Source organism: Dromiciops gliroides, chromosome 1 (genome assembly GCF_019393635.1).
Source record: "Dromiciops gliroides isolate mDroGli1 chromosome 1, mDroGli1.pri, whole genome shotgun sequence".
Taxonomy (NCBI): Eukaryota; Metazoa; Chordata; class Mammalia; order Microbiotheria; family Microbiotheriidae; genus Dromiciops; species Dromiciops gliroides.
Window position 1 is genome coordinate 438,579,486 of NC_057861.1, and position 16,270 is coordinate 438,595,755.

At 37.5% G+C, this 16,270-nt stretch overlaps 1 protein-coding gene across 1 annotated transcript; it reads left to right on the plus strand.

Moving 5' to 3' along the window:
- The first annotated feature begins 15,771 nt into the window (after positions 1 to 15,771).
- LOC122732615 (cytochrome c oxidase subunit NDUFA4) lies at positions 15,772 to 16,270 on the plus strand. The gene has a single exon (XM_043972919.1). It carries the CDS (start codon positions 15,866 to 15,868, stop codon positions 16,112 to 16,114), a length of 249 nt encoding a protein of 82 aa, XP_043828854.1. The 5' UTR covers positions 15,772 to 15,865; the 3' UTR covers positions 16,115 to 16,270.

A 16,270-nucleotide genomic window follows, 5' to 3' on the forward strand; every position in this document is an offset into this window, starting at 1 on the left:
AGCCATGCGGAGCTGAACCGGGGCAGGCCGCGCCGGGGCGGACCATGCCGCGCTGGGGCGGGGCGAGCCGAGCCGTGCCGGGGCGTGCCGGGGCGAAACGTGCCGAGCCGTGCTGGGGCGAACCGTGCCGAGCCGTGCCGGGGCGTGCCGGGTCGAGCCGTGCCGAGCCGTGCCGGGGCGGACCATGCCGCGCTGGGGCGGGGCGAGCCGAGCCGTGCCGGGGCGTGCCGGGGCGAAACGTGCCGAGCCGTGCTGGGGCGAACCGTGCCGAGCCGTGCCGGGGCGTGCCGGGTCGAGCCGTGCCGAGCCGTGCCGGGGCGAGCCGGGGCGAGCCGTGCCGAGCCGTGCCGGGGCGTGCCGGGGCAAGCCGAGCCGTGCCGGGGAGGGCCGAGCCGAGCCGGGGCGAACCGTGCCGCGCCGGGGCTGGGGTGAGCTGGGCCGGGCCGGGGCGGGCCGTGCCGGGGCGGGCCGCGCCGGGGCGGGGCGAACCGTGCCGCGCCAGGCCGGGGCGAGCCATGCGGAGCCGAACCGGGGCAGGCTGCGCCGGGGCGGACCATGCCGCGCCGGGGCGGGGCGAGCCGAGCCGTGCCGGGGCGTGCCGGGGCGAGCCGTGCCGGGGCGAGCCGGGGCGTGCCGGGGCGAGCCGTGCCGGGGCGAGCCGTGCCGGGGCGAGCCGGGGCGTGCCGGGGCGAGCCGTGCCGGGGCGAGCGGGGCGTGCCGGGGCGAGCCGTGCCGGGGCGAGCCGGGGCGTGCCGGGGCGAGCCGTGCCGGGGCGAGCCGGGGCGTGCCGGGGCGAGCCGGGGCGAGCCGTGCCGGGGCGTGCCGGGGCGAGCCGGGGCGTGCCGGGGTGTGCCGGGGCGGGGCGGGGGGGGGCGGGGGCGGGGCTAGCGGAACCATAAGAAAAATACAAAAAGGATCCTATGGGAAAGTTTCCTACAAAGTAAAAACAGGTCCAAGTGAAAGTCTTCTCTTCCTGAGTATTTTATGACCCTGATTACCGCAGTCTCACACAGGACAATAATCCCCTGGCCTTCCTGGCGGGACGGGGCGAGCCGAGCCGATTGTTTCTATTTGTTCTTTGACCCATTCATTCTTTAGAATTAGATTATTTCATTTCCAATTTGCTTTTCATCTTTTTCCATGGCCCTTTATTAAATGTACTTTTTATTACATTATGGTCCATTATTATTTATTACATTATGCATTTGATATTTCTGCACTTATTTGTGAGGTTTTTATGCCCTAATACATGGTCAATTTTTGTAAAGGTGTACAGCCATGTATATTCCTTTCTATTTACATTTGTTCTTCTCCAGAGGTATACCATATCTAACTTTTCTAAAAATTCTATTCATTTCTTTAACTTCTTTCTTATTTATATTACATTTAGATTTACCTAGTTCTGAGAGGGGAGAATTGAAGTCCCCCCTAATATAGTTTTTCTCTTATAATTCACTTAACTTTTCCTTTATATATTGGATGCTATGCCGTGTGGTATATATACATTTAATATTTGTATCATTTCATTGTGGTGCCTTTTTAGCAAAATGTAGTTTCTATGCTTATCTGTTTTAATTAGGTCTATTTTTACTTTTGCTATGTCTGAGGTCATGATTGCTACCCCTGACTTTGTTAAACCTCAGATTATTACTATTATGTCCTTCAAATTCCCAAATGCCAGAAACAACTCAAACCTCTGAAGTTTACAGGACAAGGTATTCACATAAATGTTAACAACTGAAGTAAGTAAGGAATCCTCCATAGGGCTTATTCTCCATTCCAGAATATGACAAAAAGTGTCAGAAAGGAGTCAGTAAGGCTCAAACAAAATTTATTGTTGAGGATCAATTCTATAGCCTGCATAGAGCCCTGAGAAACTCGAGTTAACCAATGCAAAAATCCTGATACTAAGGAGAATTGCCTTTTGTCTTCTTAGATGTTCTTGGTACTCCCCTCCAGCTACATGCTCTGGTGTGTTAGTGTTCCTCCTTGCCTTGTGATTGAGCCCCAGGACTTCAATGCAGATTCAAGTATGGGCAATGCAACAGAGTCCTACATGTGGAAGGGGACAAAGGGACACCAGTAATCTCTAATCAATTGTCTAACCCTCTGTCTGTGTGCTGAGAGATATGGAAACTTCCAGTTTTGCTACTCCAGTCATGTCCAAGGCCTGCTACTGGTTTGCTAAGGGGTGGCTTGTGTTGAACTGTGCTCCAATCTTGCCCAGATGTAAAAACCTTTCCTGCCAACATTCTAAGTTTTCTTGGAATGGAAAAAAATGTTCACTTCCTCCTTTTGTGGGTTTTGCTACTTCAGAATTTGTTTTGAACCCTCATTTAAAGTTGTTTGGATGGCTTTTGGGGGAGAGTTCAGGAGAGTGTCTGTCCTTTCTCTGCCATCTTGACTCTTCCCCATCTTTTATTATTTTAGATAACTCCAGTGGAGTCCTGTCAACTCAACTAGCCTTGCTGTTAACAATAATTACTAAAACCCACTTCATTTCATTCTCCAGGTGTTTGGCTCTATCAGTAACCACACCTTCATGGTTATTAGTGATTTTATGATATTTCTTGTATACTTCTTTTGTGTATCCTTGCAACTGCTTCATCTCTTCTGTTATTGTTAAATCTCTACCACTTTTATTTTTATCATGTCCATTTTCATGTGAAATGTTCCCTTGATATGTCTAATTTTCTCGAAGAGATCTCTTATCTTTCCATTTCTAGTTTTTCTTCTTTTTCATTGTTCCTTTAAGAAAGCCTTCTTTCCTTGTTATTCTAGAACAACAGTATTCAGTTTTGTATATCTTTCACTTTGTCTTGTAATTATTATTTTGCTTCTTTCCTGTGGTAAAATAATGGAATTTCGTAGATGCCCAGGGGTCTGACTTGATTGACTTAGTAGTGTTTGAATTGGGTATGAATGAGTAACTACTAAATACCCACTTAAGGTGATTAGATCTTGAGCCACACCTGGCCTGCCCTGTCAGACCTAAGTCTAAATTTAGCCAACAATGAGGAGGAGTGTCTCAGAGGCTGTGGGCTTCGTCATCAACAGAGAAACAGTCTCAGCCACAATTACTTGAAGAACCTCCCCTTTGGGGGAAGGAGAAAAAGGTAGAAAAGAGGAGCCCAACAGGAAGTAGGAGACATAGACACTCTCAGACTTCCTCTCTCTCTGGCTTTGGAGCTGACTAGAGACTGGCTGCTGACTCCCATAGAAACTACAGACCCCTGGTGGTGAGTTAAATACAGCCTTTTGAATTAGGTGAGCTGGAAGTGAGTTTGGGGATTGTATAGGTTTTTGTTAGAGCCAGGGAGATTATCCATTTTTCTCTTTCCCTAATCCCTTGTCTTTGACTTTATTAATTTCACCTTTGCTGTGTATTTTATTCCCATTAATAAAACCTGATTCGATTGTAGAAAAGAGGCTGTTAAGCTCCTTTCTTATTGGCCTGGGAGAAATAATGAAAAAGGCAGTTCATAGGGGAGAAAGTTTGGACCTAGAGGTCCCTCATTATTTTCTGATCCCCAGTATTACAGCAAGCCACCCAATTAACTCTCCACATATTAAATTTGGCCCCTACATTCCTCAGCTATTTTTAAAGTCTCATCAGAGACCTATTTTACTTTCTTGCTCTTTTTTTCCTTTGGAATAATAATAATAATTATTATTATTATTATATATAAAATATGTGTGTTGTATTCCAAAGAAAAATCTTATATATACACACATACACACGCATAAGTACAGTATACATATATATTTGCTGCTGCCTCTTTTATGATATTGTGGATCTCTGTCTATAGTTCTTTAGGCATTCTCTCTACCAGATCTAATTATTTAAGTCTATTCATTACTTTTACTTCATATTCATAAAGTTTTTTTCTTCCAATCATACTTATAAAGTCTGACAGTTTTACCTACTGTCTTCAATTTAAGTCTGAATTTTGCAATAAATATCCCATGATTTGAATCATAGCTCTAAATATTCTTTTTATTGATTGCAGATAGCTTCTACAAATTTTATCTTTCTGAAAAGTACATATGTACATTCACACATACATACATATATGAGAAAAAAGGCAAAATCAGAAGGCACATGCCCATGCAATGAATATTATTTCACCTGTTGATTTTGCTGAAAAATCAGAGTTCCATAGCAACAAATCCCAAGAGCCACATGGATAAGATACAGTGATATTTCTTTTGTTAAAGCAGCAGTCTTGCCTTGTTAATAATGGAGAGAATGGTATCTTGCAAGCTGGCCAGTCAAGCATTGAAGAAAAATGACTCAATACATTTCAAAAATCTGTGCAGTTTCTCTCCAATTATTTTTTAATGTGCCTTTTGACAAATTGTCAAGGGTGAAAGTTTAGCAGACTTTACTTTTATGACCATTATATTTTGCATCCTGTCAAGTGATGAGCTGCATAGCTCTGAAGAGCATGAGTGTAGTGGGGAAAAAAGGTTCACCATATAGAATTTATGATGACAGGGTGTCTATTTTCCTGACAAAAATCAAATGTAGGAGGTGGTGTGATTCAGAATTGAAATGTCTTCTCAATGTCCATAAGCATCATGAATCATTGCTAGGAAAAGTCTTTGAATTGAAGAGAAAAGCAATAATTAGTATAGTATTTAGAAGGGTGGTGTATAAAATGCCCATTGATTTCAGAACAATTTTGAGCTTACTTTATTTCTAAGAGAAATTCCTACAAATCAAAAGCAGGTACTTTATATGGTGATTTTTTTGTAGTTCTATTTATTTTGATGAAAAAGAAGAGAGTATTTAATTTTGTATTAGACACCTTTCTACAAAAGTTACAATGAGCTTTGTTGAAGGGTGTATTATATTTAACAATTACTGGAAAAGAAAATAGTCACCAATAGAATATATTATATATATAATAGAATATAGCAAGTTCTGAAATATTAAATATAGCAATATAAGAAACATGATGCTACAGATCAAAGCAACCTACAACTTTCACTTTTTAAATTAACTTTATGTACTTTGGACCTAGTATTTCCATCATCAGCATAATGTTTGGATATAACTCCTTTAATTTTATTCCAATGTTCCTCCTATTTCAGGCTTCTCTGAACTCTTTATCAAGAAACTTCTATTTTATATTTTTATTTGCTTTTATAATAGTCTTAGATGATCCTAAATCTAGAACAGAAAGAAACTTCTGAAATAATCTAGTTCAACCATCCCACTCCACAAATGTGGAAACTGAGACTGAGAAGGGTTAAGAGCCTTGAACAGGATCATACAGGTAGTGGGTCTGGGACAAGGTCTAAACTCAATTCTTAAAACTAGTTGTTGTTTTTTTAATTATTCTAAGAACCCACTTATTCAATAAATATATAATCAGAAAAATGGGGTAGGGGACAGCTAGGTGGCACAGTGGAATGGAATGGAATGGAATGGAACAGAACGGAACAGAACAGAATGGGGTTGACCAGTCAAATGACAAAGTAGGAGAGATGAGAAATCTGAAGGATGTAGCTGCTAACAAATTCTTAATACTTGACTGACCTTCAGAAAAACCTCTAGTATAATGAGTAGATTCTTTATAAACTATTATGAGACAAAGAGAAGAAACATGAATGGATAGGTTAAGATCCAAATCATTGAGGGGATTACCTAGATTGATGAGCTTCTAGAAATATTTAAATATTGAAGTACAATTTAGGAAGGGGTGTTAAATGGTTCTGCCTCTTATCTTTTGATCTATAACTGCTATTTCAATGTCTAATAAGAGTAAATTTTTTTTAAACATGAAAATCCACAGAATGTTGGGATAAAGGGACCAGCAACAACATTATTTTAAAATGAGATCTTACTGAGTCTTTCCTGCTGAGTTCTGAGTTTTTTCTGTGTGGGAAATGTATATCTCTGTTGCTCAGGCTAAATATCTCTGACCAGGTTCTTCTGTTCACTCATTTCTCTGCTCTTAAAAGTTACACAGTGATATGATTTGAATTTAAGTGGAACTATACAACTACTTATTTTAGGAGTTAATTCTAATGTGATGGAAAATACTTTAACCAAATAATTTATTTTGCAGTTTTCTTCTCAAATAAAACTGAAACATCACCATCCTTTGGGAAGAAAGTAGCAAGAAATACAAAGACATCTTTTTCAAATGCCTTATAGGAGGAAGACAAAAAAGTGGAAGGATTCATATGACGTGATACAAAGTGAAGTGAACAGTCCAGCCACATTGTACAATGATCAACTGTTAATGATAGTTATCCTCAGCAAAGAACTTATGATAAAAAATCCTATCCATCTTCAGAGAAAGAATTAATGGAGTCTTAATGCAGATATAAGCAAGCTTTTTTTTTTTACTTTCTTCATTTTTGTCACTTTTTTGAGGGGGGTTCTCTTTGTTTTCTTCTATAACATGGCAATAATATGGCTAATTTGGAAATTTGGTTTGTATGACTGCTTTACTTCTCAAAGGTGGGGGAATAGGAAAGAGGGAAGTAGAGAATTTGGAATGCTTGATGCACTTATTTTTTTTCAAATTAGAAAATTGCAGCTCAGCATCTCTAGCCACATTGTACAACAAGTCTTCCAGATACCTACCTTAAAAAATATATATACAATATTCCCAATTTTCTATTTGCCTAGATGGTTCATGCTCTTTCCCCTTAAATTGATTTGAATCATTGTAGAAAATTTCCCCAAAAAAGAAAAGTTATGCAATCAGTCTTTAACATTCATTGTGAATATTATCTGCACTTCTCTTTCAGCCACAAACAATGTGTGTGTGTGTGTGTGTATCTGTTTGGTTATCTATATTGACTTGGGCTGTTAAAACAGATGTTTTTAAACTTCTATCTTTTATCCTTGTGCTATTTTAATTGATGGACCATGTTAAAGGAAGCAAAGGCAGGAAGAACACTCCACTGTGAAAAGCTAACATCTTTTATTGTATATTGCAAAAAAGAAAAGAAAAAAAAATGTGAGGAAGATATTAGCAACTCCTTAAGGGTTTGCTTTATACACATATTGTGTTCACATACAAAAGTAAGTATAAGTCCATTCTTTAGGCTAGTGCTTTGAATGAACTACATATCAGGCGATCCCCTAGTCTCTATGGGCCTCTCTTTGTAGGATTATGCAGTTGTGATAAGCATATTAATACAGAAATGTTTCTTAACTTCAAACACAATTAATATTGTTATTCTATGCAAAGGGGAAAAAAAGAGAAATGCCTGAAGACATATCTCTTCTTTTTAACTTTTTGAGGAGATAGGACTCTTTATGTTAACATTAATCCTAACAATTTCCTGACACAAAAACACAAAGAATTCTGTGGGAAGATATCATAGACAATGAGATAGGATTAGTATTTTCATCATAGAATTATTTGTATGAAGTATTGTATAGGGACCAGGGTATCTGTTGATGTAATTACATGAATTCAAGGTTTGTATAAAGTGTTACCTCATATATAAGATTATAGTATCATAGTATAAAGTTAGGTAGCCACAAATAAAACTTACATCATTTTAGTTATCAAGTTACACCATTTTAGTAGGTTGTTTATTTTTTTTTAATTTTTTGGAAAGGGGAGAGTGGTTGGAAGGTAAATTAATTGATATCACCTCAGATTTTAACTAATATTGGAATATTCGAGAAGAAATCAGTAACAAAAATAAGCAATCTTGTTTTGTGTTATCACTAACTTTAGGAAGAAAGTGAATTGATTGGTGTTTTGTCATCACATGTATAGGAACAAGTAATAATCATCTATATAAGTCAGATCTGTAGCAGCAGATTACCTTAAGACAGAGATCACTGACATCAGGACCAAGTTGAAGATGATTAACAATTTCTATAAATCTCAATCTTCTTTTGAGAATGTTTATATATATATATATATATATATATATACACATACACACATCTATATATGTATATGTATATATACATATATGTGTATATGTATATACATACATATATGTATGATTATTAGAAACAATGAAAAATAATTTTTGAGAAACTTTCCATATTACAATAAATATTCAGGAAACTATAACAATCTCTTAATCTGTTCATTGAATTTGGACATAATTGATTAGCTTCACAGAAAGGGTATTTCTACTATTCCATCTGACCACATGGATGTTTGTTTGTTTCATTTTGAGTACCTAGAGGGTAAAACAGAAATGCTTTAATAACCTAAGGGAACAGATGTGTAGCAAGCAAGAAGATTAGCTATTGATTTTCTAAGTCTAAGAAATGTAAGGTCCATTTATAATAGAATTCTGCTCTCATGATATTAAGGATATGCAAATATCTAATAAAAGGAACATAGTTACAATTATTAGTATATACATATTTTGGAAAAAGTGATGATGATAAATAATTGAGAGCTGCCAAAAGACAGAGGGGTTCATACTAAGTTACCAACATGTCTTAAAGGGAAATGAATGTGTAGTAACAAGTGAATGCAGATATTTCCTTTTTTTAATTGAGCCTACTATGATCACTATGCTGATGTAATACCATTTCCACACAGAGATAAGGAACCCAGAAAATTTAAGTTCCTTTAATGGCATTTATTTCTCAGTAATTTGAAAAAAATTATCAATTTCCATTTTCTTTTTTATTTTTTTGGTTTCAATTAGCAAGTATAAATTGTTTCTTTCTTGAACACTCAACATTTAAAAAGAAAACCTCATAACAAATATGCAGTCAAGCAAAACAAAATCCAGCATTAGCCATTTTTAAAAATGACATTTCATTCTGCATATTTAGTCTATAACCTCTTTATCAAGAGGTAGGTGATAATCTTTATTAATGGATTTCTGTTATCATAGTTGATTATTGAATTGAAAAGAGAGATATTAAGTCTGTTGGAGTTGTTTTTCAATGTTATTAGTGTCATATAAATTTGTGTACTAGTTCTGATAATTTTGCTTGAGGCAACTAGATGGCACAGTGGATAGTGTTGGATTGGTTTTAGGGAGATTTTACTTCAAATAGTTACAGCATCTGAAGTGGTCTGTAAAAATAAAATTTTGACATTAATTTTTTTAAAACTTTGTGTTCCAACTTCTCTTCCCCCCTCCATTCCCCCCCCCACAAGAACTCAAGCAATTCAAAATAAATTACACATGAGTAGTCATGGAAAAATTCCCATATTAGCTAGTTGTGAGAGAAAACAGTCAAAAAAAACAAAATTTCAGATTAAGGAATTGTCAAAGAGGAAAAGAAAAAAAAAATTAAATGTGTTTCCATCTGTTTTCAGATACGATCGGTTCTTTCTCTGCAGATGGGCTACAATCTTCATAAGTCCTTCAGGGTTATATTGGACCATTGCCTTGCTGAAAATAACCACATGCTTCCCAGCAGATCGTCCCCCACTATTTCTGTAATTTTGTATATAGTACATTTCAATCTGCTTCAGTTCATGTAGGTCTTTCCAGGTTTTTCTGATAGGATCCTGTTCATTATAACCTGTATATAGTACCTTAAGCTTGACAGAGAATTTTCTTCATAAAAGCCCAGCAAAGTAAGTACCGTAAGTTTTGCCATTATAATCAATCATCATAACTATTTCCCTCCATCCCACTCCCTTCCCATGACATTTACTCTATCTTCTTTTTACCTATTCCTCCTCAAAAGTGTTTTACTTATAACTATCCTCTCCCTCACTCTGCATTCCCTTTTTTCACCTTTCCTTCCTTATCCTCTTCCCCTCCTACTTTCCTGAAGAGTTAAATAGATTACTCCTCCCAATTGGGTATGAAAGCTTTTACTTCCATGAGCCCACTTCAATGAGATCAGGGTTCCTGAGCTAATTCTGTGTTCTAAATTTTTCTTCCTCCCTCCCTCCTCAACTCTCCCTATGAGATCAAGCAATTCAGTATGTCATATTGGTGCAGTAATGCAGAATATCTTCATGTTCCTTGAAAGTGTTTTGCTTTTCACTGCTCTCTCCCCCAATCTGCCCTTTCCTCCTTCCCTTCTTCCCCCCTCCCCTTTTCTCCCTCCCCCCCAGGGTAAAAATATATTACTATACCTACTTGAGTATGTATGTTAGTCCTTCTTTGAACCAATTCTGATTATATTAAGATTCACTCACTCCCCAACTCCTTCTACTCTCCTCCATAAGCTTTTTTTCTTGTTTCCTTCATGTGAACTACCTCTCCCCAGACCATCTTTCCCCTTCTCCCTCCCCCAGTTTATTCCACCTACACCTCAACCCTATTTTACTGATATCATCATGGATTAATTAGGTGGCACAGTGGACAAAGCACCAGCCCTGGACCAAGGAGGCCACAATCCCAAATCCAGCCCCAGACATAAGACACCTCACCCTGTCTGCCACACAAAGAACAAAACCCAGATGCTTTACAGATATCATCCCTTCAAATTCAGTTCAGACCTGTGTCTTCTGTGAATTTCTTACTGAGATAGTCCTTACCATTTCGAAGTATTATTTTCCCATGTAGGAATGTAAATGGTTTGATCTTTTAATAGCCCTCATGAAGTCTTTTTCCTGTTTACCTTTTTGTGCTTCTCCAGGGTCTTGTATTTGAAAGTCAAATTTTCTATTCAGTTCAGGCCTTTTCATCACAAATGCTTGAAAGACCTCTTTCTCCTTGAAATCCCATTTTTGCCTCTGAAAAATTATACTCAGTTTTTTTGGGTATGTGATTTTTGGCTGTACTCGCAGTTCATTTACCCTCTGGAATATCATATTCCATGCCCTTTGTTCCTTTAATGTAGAAGCTGCTAGATCTTGCTTTATCCTTATTGGAACTCCACAGTATTTGAATTCCTTTTTTCTAGCTGCTTGCAATATTTTCTCCTTCACCTGGGAGTTCTGGAATTTGGCTATAATATTCCTGGAGATTTTCCTTTTGGGATATCTTTCAGGAGGTGATTGGTGGATTCTTTCAATTTCTATTTTAGCTTCTGCTTCTAGAATATCAGGGCAATTTTCCCTCACAATCTCTTGGAGTATGCTGTCTAAGCTTTTGTTTTGGTCATGGTTTTCAGGTAGTCCAATGATTTTCAAATTATCTCTCCTAGATTTATTTTCTAGGTCAGCTGTTTTTCCAAGGAGATATTTCACACTGCCCTCTATTTTTTCATTCAATTGGATCGGCTTTACTGTGTCTTGGTTTCTCATAAGGTCACACTAGCTTCCATTTGTTCAATCCTAATTCTGAGGCAGTTATTTTCATCAGACAGTTTTTTAATCTCCTTTTCCATCTGGCTTTTCAAATTATTGACTTTTTTCTCATGACTCTGTTCACAATCATATAATGGAAACCGTCTCCAACTTGGAGTCCATACATGCCTGCACATATTCCATATCTCTCATCTTTTGTGCCTAAGCAACTTAAAAAGGCTCTCCACAGAATATGCTTGGGCATATGTGTTTATTGCAATATTCTTCCTCTCTACGTTTCAGTAACAATAGAAGACAATGTATAGAAGTATCTTCCATCTTTTCTGTCTTATCCTATACTTTTCCACCCTCTCCTCTCATTTCCTCATATTCTCAATGGTAAATCATAATAGAAATCATAGCATATTTTTCCTATTTCTTAATAATCTTAGTAACAGGCAGCAGTAGCTAACTTTCTACACCTTCACTGGCAAACAAACCAGCCTTCCCAGAAACAAGTGACAGTATAGAGAGAAAATTGTGGACTTTCTTTTAAACAGTTATTCAATCTGTTCCTGTACTTTTCTCTTCCTTCTACTTGCTGACCCTATTTTTTTTTTTTGCTAATGAACCTATATTAGCTTATTGTTATTAGAGTATTTTTGTTTATGTTTTTTCCATCTTAATGTGGATTAAGAAGAGATCTAATTAGAAATAGTGTGAGCAAATTATTGGCCATATTGACTCTGTTCTTTAAATTAAAGCAATTTCTTAATATTTGGAGGATTATGGAACTATCGATTTAGATCTGAAAGGGACAATCTTGGTTATCTGGGCTTCAATGAACAGATACATGCTTTGAATACATGATACATTGTAGGGGATATAAAATAAATATAAGTTGAGCCTCTTAGGAAGACGTGGTAGGACAAACAAGAAACAAGACAAAATGTGAATGGGTTGTGATCTGCTTTTGTGAAAAGATCAACATTATGAGTCCACCAAAATAGGGGAAAATGACATGACCACTTCCAGCAAGGAGCTTCCAATCTAGTTGGGAAGACACTTAAATAAAAAATTAAGATGGAATATGAGGATACCATAGAACCAAACCATGAATTTGTTGGTACAAAAAAAAAGAATTCTTGAGGTTAGAGGCACTAGAAATTCTGCCTTTCCATCTAGGTAATAAGTAGAAACATTTTTCAAAATGAACACTTTAAAGTAATTATATATGGTTAGCAGCACATGGTAAGAACACTTTCCTCAGAGATGCCCATGATTTCAAAGTCATACAGAACAGCCAAACTAGTTCAAAAAGCACAGTTCAAGATCATGAAGGTCCAGCAGGATGAAAATGTTTTGTGGTTGTGTGGTTGTGTGTGTGTGTGTGTGTGTTTGATAAAAATCCAACCTTTTTTGGGGGGGGGAAATGATAACAGAAGTTTGGGATTCTGTAAACTATTACTGAGGTTTTTAATATTTTTAAAATATTTAGGAAATAGAGCAGCTTCGGAGGAATATGTGCGAAAGAAATCCTGTCTCCTGGTAAATCTTAAAGTTGATAAGAACTTTTCCTGCTTAATGAAGTGTCAGAAAACAAACCAGCATATTATTCATACCTTGTCCCTTCAGGCATTGTTCCCCTCACTTTTTTGGAAAGGGAGTGATTGGACATGATTGGACTAAAAAGGGTGCTCCCCATTATTCTTAGAGGTCATGGACATGGTCCCTTCTCTGATTTTTCTTCTTTATCAGAGTCTGTTTGCCCCTGAATGACTTCCAGAGAATTCTTTCCTCCATTTGATGGTAATGGTAGAATTTAGACTATGTCTGGAAACTTTTCTTGATGTATAATATTTCTTGCATTTTAAATTCTTTCACTGAGATTTGATATAGCTGGATATTCTGTAATTTTCAGATTGGTTTAGGAATTATTTGCACGAATATTTCTATATGTATGAATTCATTTATAATAACAATAAGAATAGCTGACACTTATATAGTATTTTAAGGTAGGTAAAAAATTTCATTTGATCCTCACAACCCAGTAAGGCAGATACTATTATTACCATTTACAAATGAAGAAATTGAGACAGAGAGAAGTCAAATGACTTGCCCAGAGTTACACAGCTAATAAATGTCTAAGGCAGGATGTAAATTCAAGTGTTTCTGACTCCAGGTTTAGCACACTCTCTACAGTGCCTCCTACCTACTCTGTGTAAGGTTCAATGTCACTTCCAAACAATGATGAGATATCTGTTTATTAATGTTAGAAATCAACTAATATATACATACATACATATGCATATGCATATATATACATATACATATACACATATGTATGCTTATATACATATACCTATATACTTTCTGATCACTTCAAGCTACAGTCTCTTGTACATCAAAGCTATATTATCTTCTCAATTGCTCTTAGAAACCACAAATCCAGGATGCTCATGTGCTTTGTCAGTTGTTCAACATATATAAACTTTGCTTTGTGTGAAATCTAGGATAGCATTCCACAAGCAAATTGAACCATGAAATGTTCGTACTTAATATTCATTGATGGAATCAATAAATGTTGTTCCTAAAGATTAAAGGGTCATAATAACAAAGGGTAAGTTGGAGGGAAACTTAACAATCATCCTGTTTAACCCCTTGATTTTATGATGAGGCCTAGAGGGGTTATGTCATGCCAGTGTCACACGGGTAGTAAGTATCAGATTTGGGATTTATATCCAGGTTTATGACTCCTATTCTAGATATTTCCCCCCCACTGAAGAGATTTGATTAGAATGCCACTAGGATTAATTTTTATATTCTATAAACTTTTATAATTCAATTTTCATGCTGAATAATTGTCATTCATAATCAATATTTTTCATATATACTTAATTTTATTTGAATATTTCAAGGGATAGAAATATTAATAGCACTAACATTTTCACTACCAACTGCTTTGTGAGATAATCTGGTAAGCAGGGGACTAGAAAGTCAAGTTCAGTATCTCTGGAGTTTGAATCCAAAATGTTGATTTCCTGGGAGATAGGCCCATGTATTCTCCCATTCATCCAAGGTATCACATTGGTCTATGTTTGATATTATCAAACATGGAATTAGGAGCACAGAGGAGGTAATGACCAAATCATTTCTGTTGGCATATAACTGCCCTTTTGAGCTTCATAGATAATTTCATTATACTGTGTCAATGGCAACAACTTTTGTGCTGCTGTGTGAAAGCACTAAAGTATGTCTTTACTGGCAGGAAGCGAGCTACAGGTGATGAACTCCTAGCGTTAGCTCATAGGAAACCCTTGAAAGTTAATGCAAATCAGGGTGGATTCTCTGGCAGTAATTAACCTGTTGGCATAGTGCTGCTGTATGCATATTTCTGGACATTCACATTATGTGCACTGCAAGGTGGGAACTCCTGTGATATGACAAAATGTATTCTTCATAGAAGTTTGGTGGTTCTTAGAGTTTTGGTGGGGAGAGGGAGGTTTTAAAATAAAATGTAATCATTCGTATTTTCAGTCTCACTTTTAACAGTAATTATCTGTACTAGCAGATACATAAATAAGCCAAGATCTATTATTTTGACATTTTAATTCACTTCAAATGTGGGAACTCCCTTCATTGATGCAGACTGTAACTCCCCTATAGTTCATAACTCCTAGGGAATTGCATGTGTCATGTAGAGAATGAGCAATTTTCCTGCATAAATGGATAGATAGTAGTAGCAATAATAACAATAACAACAATAAAATTATATACCACCTACTACGTACCAGACACTGCTCCAAGTGCTTTACAAATGTTATTTGACCCTGAAAACAGTGATGGGAGATAGATATTATTATCTACATTTTATAACTAAGGAAACTGAGTCAGACAGAGGTTAAGTGTCAAAGTAATAATAGCAGGATACAGAATTTGAACTCAGTCTTCCCTGTTACTAGTCCAGCATTCTCTTTCTTACTCAGTACTAGTTCTACAAATAATGGTCAAAGATCTTCAGAATTACTACTTAGAGGAAATAACCCAACCATATTAGATCTATTAATCCATATATTCTTACCCCTGAATCTTTTGCCTTAGATGAGAATAGGTATCTACACTGGCAGAATTAAACTTTACTGTGTATTGATACATACTACAGGAAGTGATTTCAACAGGGTGCCTGTGAACAAATTAATGCAGTTGGACTCAGTTTCCTCATCTATAAAATGAAATCCTTTGAATTAGATGATCTCTAAGATCCTTCCAAGCTCTATGATTCTAAGAGACAGACACTAAATATATAATCATTGAAATAAAGGAGACAATTTTTGTATTATATTTTTCTACACAGTGACACTCAGGTTCTCAAGTGATTTGAGGGTTGGAGTAAGAAACAGAAACAAATAGAAAAAAGAGTTCAATAATAAAAAAGAGTAATATCTCATATTTTTATAATTATAAGGTTTCTTTTCATTTCAAATAGCATTTATAAAGGTATTGTGGTTGTTCTGGGAATACAACAATAGAAACAAAACAGTAGCTGCCTTGTCAGATCTTATATTTTACCGAGGGAAAACAAATACAAAGACAAGTAAATACAAAATATATACAAATACCCAACCTCCTGCTCCTCCCCCTTCTCCTCCGCAGTGACATTGGGCTCCGAGACGCGAGCGCAGCAGCGACCTCAGCCTCCGAGTCCCGCAGCCGCCGCCATGCTTCGAATGATCCTCAACCAGGCCAAGAAGCACCCGAGCTTGATCCCCCTGTTCATATTCATCGGAGCTGGGGGCACCGGGGCGACTCTGTATGTCATGCGCCTGGCACTCTTCAATCCCGACGTCAGTTGGGACAGAAAGAATAACCCAGAGCCTTGGAACAAAATGAATCCCACTGATCAGTACAAGTTCTACTCAGTAAACGTGGATTATAGCAAACTGAAGAAAGAAGGCCCAGAATTCTAAGTGAAAATGGTTTTTCCCAGCTGCTGAGAATGAAGGTCTTCCAAAAGCCATCCGCACAGTGCTCCACAAGATTAGGAAATGCTTGATTTTCCCCTCATGTTGCATGAAATCATGTTGAGTTTAACATGCAAATAAAAATGTGAAACGAAAAAAAAA